The sequence below is a fragment of the Panthera pardus genome, unplaced genomic scaffold (genome assembly GCF_024362965.1).
Source record: "Panthera pardus isolate Hobbes unplaced genomic scaffold, ASM2436296v1 HiC_scaffold_8, whole genome shotgun sequence".
NCBI lineage: Eukaryota > Metazoa > Chordata > Mammalia > Carnivora > Felidae > Panthera > Panthera pardus.
Genome location: NW_026527013.1, coordinates 14321729 through 14330355, shown reverse-complemented (window position 1 = coordinate 14330355; position 8627 = coordinate 14321729). Strand labels below are relative to the sequence as shown.

Below are 8627 nucleotides of genomic sequence, written 5' to 3'. Positions count from 1 at the left end.
GCGTCTGTGCCGTCTTTTGACGGCCGCTCCCCGTCGCCGCCGCCCCCAACAAATTAATCTTTTGCCTCGGGAGCGTCTGCCTTGTAGAAGCGGGCAGCGCGCCTGCGCAAGAGGACTTGGCGGCGGCCGCTTGCGCCTGCGCACCAGAGCTCGGCTGTAGCTTGCGCGTGCGCGGCGCGGCGCTGCGGAGACCGTTGGCTCATTTGCATGTCCCCGCCTCGCGCGGCGGCGGCGGCAGCGGCGGCGGGTGAGGAGCCTGAGGCAGCGGCGGGGGCGGCTCCGCGCGCGGTGGGTCCGGGGTGAGGCCTGGGCCCGGGCGTCGTCGGTGGGCGGGCCCCGGGGTGGGAGGCTCGGGCTCGGTCCCGGGGGCCGCGGGGCGTGATGCCGCGAGCACGGCCCTCGCGCTGCGCATTGGCGGCGTCCCGGCCGGGTCGGCCTGGGGGGCGGTCTTCGGCCTCCCAGGCCCGACGCCCCCTTTTCTTCGTCGTCGGAGGCTAGGCGGGTAGGAGGCGGGCCACGCCCGAAGGGTTCTTTCGTCCATTCATTCCACCCAGCCCGTGCGGGGATTACAGCAGCCAGCCGCTGTATCGAGCCCTTTACCATTTTTTACCTGGTTCACTCCCCACAGCAGCCCCCACCACGAGCTGCCCATTCCATGGATGGGGAAATGGAGGCGTAAAAAGGTTAGGTCACTCGATTTGATCCGGAGCCCCCTGGCTGGGAGACCCTGCCCTTCGATGGCACCGAACAAGGGGCGCCCCAGGAAAAAGGCTTAAGGATGAGCAAAGGGGGTGATGGGTGTAAGAAGGGACTATGAGGTAGGGCAGGTTTGAGTCTTGAGGTTGGATGTTTCAAGATGGAAGGGGTATTTTGGTTAAGGAGGTAGCCGCTGGATTCCTCATTGTTGCTTCTCCCGTCTTTTTCCCGTCGGCGTTCAGGGCTTTGTCCCCACTACCAGTGCCCTGTTTGCCAGGTCTCCGTCTGGGCTGTCTGACCTTGGGTGGGTCACTTAGCCCGAGTCTATCTTTTCTTCTGTATAGTGTCGTTTATAACAGCACCCGCTTTTCACCGGGTTGTTGGAAGAAGTAAACGAGATTGTGAGAGTCCCTTTCCGACCAGAGGACCTGGTACAGAGCAAGCTCTGTGTCACCAGTCAGGGACTCCTCCACTCACTTGTTGGTTGAGAGGCTCCTCTCAGAGGGCAAGTCAGTCCTCAGATCCTCTTTGCGTGTCTGTGAAATAGGAAAATAGAAATGGGAAAGATGGCAGCTCTCCTAAAGATCCCACGTGCGAGGGGGTATGGTCCCGCCGCCTACGCTCTTACGTGCAGTAACCCCAACAGGTAGGGATTCTGAGGAAATGGGCTCAGAGAAGCAAAATAAATTGTCTAAGGTCACAATGCTTGGTTTGCTCCTCAGCCAACACCCCTGTGCACTCTGTGAGGGCAGAAGCCCCCGTAGAATAATCTGGCCTCCCTCTGCAGCACCATGTTGAGTTACCGATTCCTTGTCCTGTTACTTTGAGGGTTAGGTGAAATAGAGCGGGCCATGTGAGCTTTAGTTGTCATTCTTAGTGTCTTTTTTTCCCCTCTCACTACAGGTCAGAGAAACATGGCAGCTAGGCGAATTGCACAGGAGACTTTTGATGCTGTTTTGCAAGAAAAAGCTAACCGATATCACATGGACCCCAGTGGTGAGGCCGTAGGTGAAGCTCTTCAGTTTAAAGCTCAAGGTGAATTAAAGTGCTTGGTTTCTTTGGTGGGAGGGGAGTTACGGGGCATGCTTTTAGGGTCAGGGCAGCAGGATATCGGTACCTTGGGCTCACTCTGGAGTTCTTCTGATCCTACCTTCCTTATCTGTCAAGGGGACATAAACTCTTCTCTTGGCCCCCCTGTCAGCTCATCGTGCGGAAGTGGGTATTGTCATTCTCTGAAGCTTCTCCGCCCCAGGCATCCTCCCCCACCTAAAGGAGGGTTCTTGAATCAGCCTCCCGCCTCCATCCCCACCATTGCTGCCCAGATCTGAGCTCTTCCTAGTTCTCACCTGGATTATTGCAATAATCTCCTCAACAGTCTCTCGGCTTCTGGCTTCATTCCCCTCGAGTCTGCCCTCCCCGCTGATCTATTAATGCCGGCCTTGCTGGGCCAAGGCCCTACTTGGACCCTTGGGGCCCCCCATTTTGGGGTCACATCCTCAGACAAGTACGGGAGCAGCCAGGTAACAGTGATGTGTGCGAGACAAGGGCATGGGAGGCTGCCAAGTGTAGGCCCTGCCTGAAAACCTTCCCTTTGCAAAGTTTTGAAGCGTCATGCCAGCAGAATAAAAAATGGTGTGCGCGGAGTTTGTAGGATGACGGGGAGGTTCCTCACCGCGGCGGGCGCTCGAGGCGGGCGCTCGAGGGTCGCAGCCCTCATCTCCTGCCTTGAGGCTCATGTTTCAGGGACACTGTGCTGCCTGTCCTTGCCTTTGAATCCCTCCCCAGCCCAGCCTGGTTAATTCCCTCAGGCACTAAGACCCAGCTTGCTGGTGCCTCCCCCCTGGAAGCTCCTGCAGGTTTTCAGGTTGGTTTGGGTGTTCTTCCGAGTCCTAGGCCAGTGTGCTGAGCCCTTACTTTTCTGAGGTGGGCCAGCCTCCCCCAGGCCTCCTTCAGGTCAGTGCTGCTCGCCGCGCCCACCCCTGAGCCAGTCTCCACCGAGAAACTTCCTCAGGGTTGGTTGAGTGAATTAAGTGCTTGGGGTCGGGATAACTTGCGTGCTTTGGATGTGGAGAAGCTGGAGGTTAGAAGCTGTCTTCAGCTTCTGAGTTTTTAAAAATTGCTTGAGTGGTACACAAATACATTCCCGTTACGAAGGGTTGGAAGAATTATAAAGTAGTTAGGAGTAAAAATTCAGAAGTTCTTAGCTGCTTCCTTAGCCCTCTGAAGTAACCGTATCTGTGTCACCACAGATTTGTGCATCCTTCGGTTCTTCTAGTGATATGTTCGTGTAATCCTGAATACTTACATGTTGACATGTGTATTCACATGTGTATATGTGTATGCTTATACATATATGTACATACATACACGTATATGTGGAGATTTTATCTTTACCTAGAGACTCAAACATCAATACATATCTTAGTTTTGTCAAGAAAAATGGGCGGGATCTGTACTCAGAAACCAATAGGATGCTGGATGGTTCTGGAACCACCACTTTGTCACAGAGCTAGCTGTGTGGTCCATTGGTCAGCCTTTCACCGTATCTGCTCTAGTCTGCATTGGTTTACAAGGCATTGGAAAATCCTGTTGTGCAGACTCCAGCCTCTACCCTTCCTTTAATGCTGTGCCCTATTCATGCCATCAATAGCTGTCAATACCAGGATTATCCCGGTGGATTTTGCTGGAACATCCATATCCACTCTTGTCTTTTGTGGTCAGTTCCCTGAGCAGCAGCCAACGAAGTCATCCCTTTACTCCAAACCCCTTCATGGCTTTCCATCTTGTTCAGAGTAAACTGTAGAGTCCATCGAGGGCCTAACTTGATCTGGTACTCCTGTTCTGTTCACATTTTGTGTCATAGTGGTTCTGTAACTTTGCCCTTTGTTGGAATTATCTGGGGACCCTTTAAAAACCTTTCTGCTCAGGCCACACCCTCTCCTAATCAATTAAATCAGGATGCCTGGGGGTCCCTAAGGGCTCCAGTGTACAACAGAATCTAGGAGCTGCCTTCTTACTGCTTTGCCCCTTGTTCCTCTGTTCCATTCTGGCTACACTCGTTCCCTGCTAGTCCTGCTGCAGGGCTTTGTGCTCATGCTCCCTTGGCATGGAAGGCTTCCTCCATAACCGCGCGGTCTGGCCTCTCACACCAGGCCTCTGCTGCTCAGGTACATTGTTAGAGCTACCCACCTTGATCAGCCTGTCTGAAAATGGCTTCCCCTGTTTGTGTTCCTTCCTGCTGGATATTTCCTATTGGAACTTTCTTACATGTGATGGATTTTTGTTTATTGTTTGGCTCCCTCAACTGACAAATCCAGGAGGGTAGAGACTTTACTGTCTCCTTTCCTTGCTATAATTACGTTGCCTGGAGCAGTGCCCATACATATTAGTTGCTTAGTAAGTACTTGTTGAATGCATAAACTTGGGTTTATATAAAGCTTTAGCTTCCTGTGGCCTCTTGGCCCGTTAGTTCTTCCTGGTATCTTTCTGTCTCTTTTGACTTCTTGACTAGGTAATAGGTTCTGATTCACAAGCTAGAACGTTAGGAAGCTACTCTGCAAAGTCTCCCTGAGGTCTGCTGTTCCCATATGCCCATAGTTCACTTCTTTTAATTATTTAAATTTTTTAAATTTTATTTTAGAGAGAAAATGAGCAGGGGAGAGAGAGAGGAGAGATTTCAGCAGCCTCCACACTCAGTGTGGAGCCCATCCTAGGATCATGACCTGAGCCAAAATCAAGAGTTAGTTACTTGAATAAGCAAATGCAAATCTAGAGACCTATTTTTCTCATTTCTACACACACTGTTCAGTTTTCATTATGGCCTCTCTTGCTGTGGCTTGTTTAGCTTCTGTGTCCCCTCTTAGTTCCTTTGTTATTTCAGAAGATTGGTTGGCCCAGTGGACCTTTCCACGAGGAGCCTATCTGCCACCTTTGGGTCAAGTGCTCCGCTGTGGTCGGCTGTGGGGTGTGAAGTGTCAGCCGTGGCTTCTGCCTCAGTGGCACTGTGGTCCAACACTCCTTAGACACAGGGAGGGCAAATAGCCTCCTGCAAACCTGTCTTCTGTGTGGTAGAAGTAGAAACATACAAGCGCTCCAGTTTTAGTAAAGAAGCCCAGATTATTTGGGGACCAGACACCCTTCCGTTAGTTTAAAAGAAGATCCCTACAGAGCCCGGACAGGAAGGCCAAATAAGTGAGGGGCACTTTTGCCCAGCCTCTGTGGACTGTCATCAGGGCATGTGTGTGCCCAGTGGTTGTAGGTCTTCTTCTGTTTTTATAAGTAGTAAACCCAGATTTCTAAATAAAGCCACACTTATTTTAAATGTTGGAAATAAATACTGCGCTCTGGCAGATAAAGTCCCCTTGCTGGCTGATGGTCTGTGGACTGTTTGCAGCCTCTGGTCTAAATTACCTTTGTGTTCTTCTTTGGATCGTTTATTTCAGATCTTCTAAGGACAGTCCCACGAGCCAGAGCAGATATGTATGATGACATTCCTAGTGACAGCAGATACACTCTGGCTGGATCTGTAGCCCACCCTCGAGACACTGGGAGAGAAAGCCTGAGAGGTGATGTATTTCCAGGACCTTCTTTCAGATCAAGCAACCCTTCTGTAAGTGAAGACAGCTTCTTTCGCAAAGAATGTGGCCGGGATCTGGAATTTTCCCACTCTGATTCCCGAGACCAAGTTTTTGGCCACCGGAAATTGGGACATTTCCGTTCTCAGGACTGGAAATTTGCACTCCGTGGCTCTTGGGAACAAGACTTTGGCCACCCTGTTTCTCAAGAATCCCCCTGGTCGCAGGAGTATAGTTTTGGTCCTTCTGCACTACTGGGGGAATTCGGTTCCTCCAGGCTGATTGAGAAAGAGTGTTTGGAGAAAGAGAGTCGGGATTACGACGTGGACCGTCCAGGGGAGACAGACTCTGTGCTGAGGGGCAGTGGCCAAGTCCAGGGCAGAGGCCGGGGTCTAAACATCGTTGACCAGGAGGGGGCCCTTTTAGGAAAGGGGGAGACTCAGGGCCTCCTCCCATCTAAAGGGGGAGTTGGAAAGCTTGTCACACTAAGAAGTGTGAGTACGAAAAAAGTACCCACTGTAAATCGTATTACTCCCAAAACTCAGGGCACCAACCAAATCCAGAAAACCACCTCAAGTCCTGATGTGACCCTGGGGACGAACCCAGGGACAGAAGATATCCAATTTCCTACTCAGATCCCTTTGGGGCTCAGTCTGAAGGATATTCGGCTCCCCAGAAGAAAGATGAGCTTTGACCTCATAGATAAGTCTGATGTTTTTTCGAGATTTGGGATAGAAATAATCAAATGGGCAGGATTCCACACCATAAAAGATGATGTTAAATTTTCCCAGCTTTTCCAGACTCTCTTTGAACTCGAAACCGAAACCTGTGCTAAAATGCTCGCTTCATTCAAATGCTCCTTAAAACCAGAGCACAGAGATTTTTGCTTTTTTACTATCAAATTTTTAAAGCACTCTGCTTTGAAAACACCCAGAGTTGATAACGAGTTTTTAAATATGCTTTTAGACAAAGGTGCTGTGAAGACCAAAAATTGCTTTTTTGAAATCATAAAGCCCTTTGACAAGTATATAATGAGGCTTCAAGACCGGCTTCTGAAGAGTGTCACACCCCTCCTCATGGCCTGCAATGCCTATGAGCTGAGCGTCAAAATGAAGACCCTCAGCAATCCCCTGGACTTGGCTGTTGCCCTGGAGACCACCAATTCTCTCTGCCGGAAATCTCTAGCCCTCTTGGGACAGACTTTCTCCTTGGCCTCTTCTTTCCGGCAAGAGAAAATCTTAGAAGCGGTCGGCCTCCAAGATCTAGCTCCCTCTCCTGCCGCGTTTCCAAATTTTGAGGACTCTACTCTGTTTGGAAGAGAGTACATCGATCACCTGAAGGCCTGGCTGGTCAGCAGTGGGTGTCCCCTCCAGGTCAAGAAAGCCGAACCCGAGCCAACCCAAGATGAGGAGAAAACGGTTCCTCCTACCAAACCCGAAGTCCAGGCCACGTCTCCAAGTGGGCTGAGTGATGGTAAGGAGAGCAGCGAAAGTTCCTATTTCTTGTGATTAGTTTGTTTGTCATGTTTTCTTGTAATGTCTCTTATTTTCTTTGAGATTTTTACACAGAATCTTTTAGCCAACTGGAAACATCAGAATTTTAGTAGAAAACTCCGATTGGCCAGTGTACATGTCTGCCATGCATTCTGTAAGCATATATTAGGAATCTTCTGTCTACCACAGAAGTCCTTAGATGTTTCTGGGTCACAGACTCCTGATCAAAAGCTGTGGCCCTGGTCAGGAAAAATGCACATGTATTTGTACACAATTTTGCCTCTGCCTTCTGGTGGGTGTGTGTGTGGGGGGTGTTGTACCATTCTGCAGCCAAGGTTAAGAAGCCCGTGTTGTTACAGCATCCCCCTCTTTCCCACCCTAAGGTATTACTAGAGGGGAAAGTAAACACTGGGCTCTGTCTCTGGGGAGTCCCCAGGCTCTTAAGGGACAGAAATGATCAAACCCAGCTTCTCCTGTGCCAGGATTAAGGGGGATGGAAGAGATCCCAGCCCAGGGGAGTTGGGGAGGTCGTGTTTGAGCTGTGTCAAGGGACTGGCAGAGATTAGCCAGGTCTGCCCAGGTAGTAGAAGCACCTTTCTACCCTGAGTGACTCAGTTTTCTAGAATGGCTAAAGATCAATAGATCACTTAGGTACATCTGGTAACCTGCAGTTAACGAATCAGCTTTGAGGAGGTTCCAGAAAGGCCAACAAAGAGGTAATATAAACACTGGCTATTTGGTATCCCTTCTCTCTCCTGCTTAGCACCCAGGATGAATGTTGTCATAGTCCAGACCTGACCCAGAAATCATGAGCATTATGTGGTGGCTTTGTGACCGGCGAGGAAGCACTTTCCCCCCTTTACCTCCGGAGGAGGAAGTCCTTTTCCCCCCAAGACAGTTTTCACCTTCCATTGCCCCAGCCATGTGGGAAAGCCTTATTTGTCCCTGAATCTCTTTACTCCCCTATACACTTATGGAACCCTGACTACATCAGGCACAGAGTAGGTCCCACTATGGATGGGCAGCCACACCTACCTCTTGGAGAGGGAGCCTTCCAGAAGTGGGCTCAGGCCCGAAGCAGGACCCCTCCTTCCCGCACCCCCCAAAGTGGGGGAGTGGAAAGTCAGTGTAATGTCAATACTGAAGAACTTTTTTTTTTTTTTTAACATTTTTATTTATTTTTGAGAGACAGAGACAGAGTGTGAGCAGGGGAGGGGCAGAGAGAGAAACACACAGAATCAGAAGCAGGCTCCAGGCTCCAAGATGCCAGCACAGAGCCCGACGTGGGGCTTGAACCCACCAACTGGGAGGTCATGACCTGAGCTGAAGTCGGATACCCAACCAACTGAGCCACCCAGGCGCCCCTCAGTACTGAAGAACTTTGTATGAAAAAGTCTCCCATAACTTAAAATTGCCCACCACCCTTCCCTGGTTTTGCTGCTTCACAGGTTTGCCCGCAGCTGCTGTCTTGCTGTACTGAAAACACTACAGTCTGTTCTTTTACAGGACTATCAAAGGTCTTTTTCTGTGTTTCTACAGCAATTGCTGCATCATGCTTCTGACCTAACGTAAATTACCTCACCCTTCCCTTGATGTGGGACTCATGCTGCCTTTTACTAGAGGCCTCTGAGGCTAAGCAGAGGCGGGTTTCCTAGTAATTGACATCTGCAAGCCTGGGCTGTCTGGACAGCAGGTAGATGGCACCAGAGCCCATGTCTTGTGGGGCACTGCTCTGCTGCTGCTTCCATTACTGTTAGAAATGCTGAGATGACATCTTCGGTTGAATGCTTTGATGACTCTTCCTGTTATTTTTTAAGTTCTCTGTAGAATTTGGTCTCAAGAGGAGGATTATGGGGCCAAAGCT

The 8627-nt window shown here is 50.4% G+C and overlaps 1 protein-coding gene across 10 annotated transcripts in view; it reads left to right on the top strand.

The window, feature by feature from the left end:
• The window catches only part of SUGP2 (SURP and G-patch domain containing 2), a 32292-nt gene that overhangs the window by 123 nt on the left and 23542 nt on the right, over positions 1-8627 (top strand). For 3 of the 10 annotated variants that reach the window (XR_002071811.2, XM_019416422.2, XM_019416423.2), the window contains exons 1-3: positions 85-247; positions 1600-1731; positions 5139-6743. Coding sequence is in view for 9 of the 10 variants with exons in the window: in XM_019416422.2 (XP_019271967.2) it covers positions 208-247; positions 1600-1731; positions 5139-6743 (1777 nt within the window). In the remaining variant the exon portion in view is untranslated. The other 7 variants (XM_019416424.2, XM_019416425.2, XM_019416428.2 and 4 more) reach the window with 7 other exon arrangements.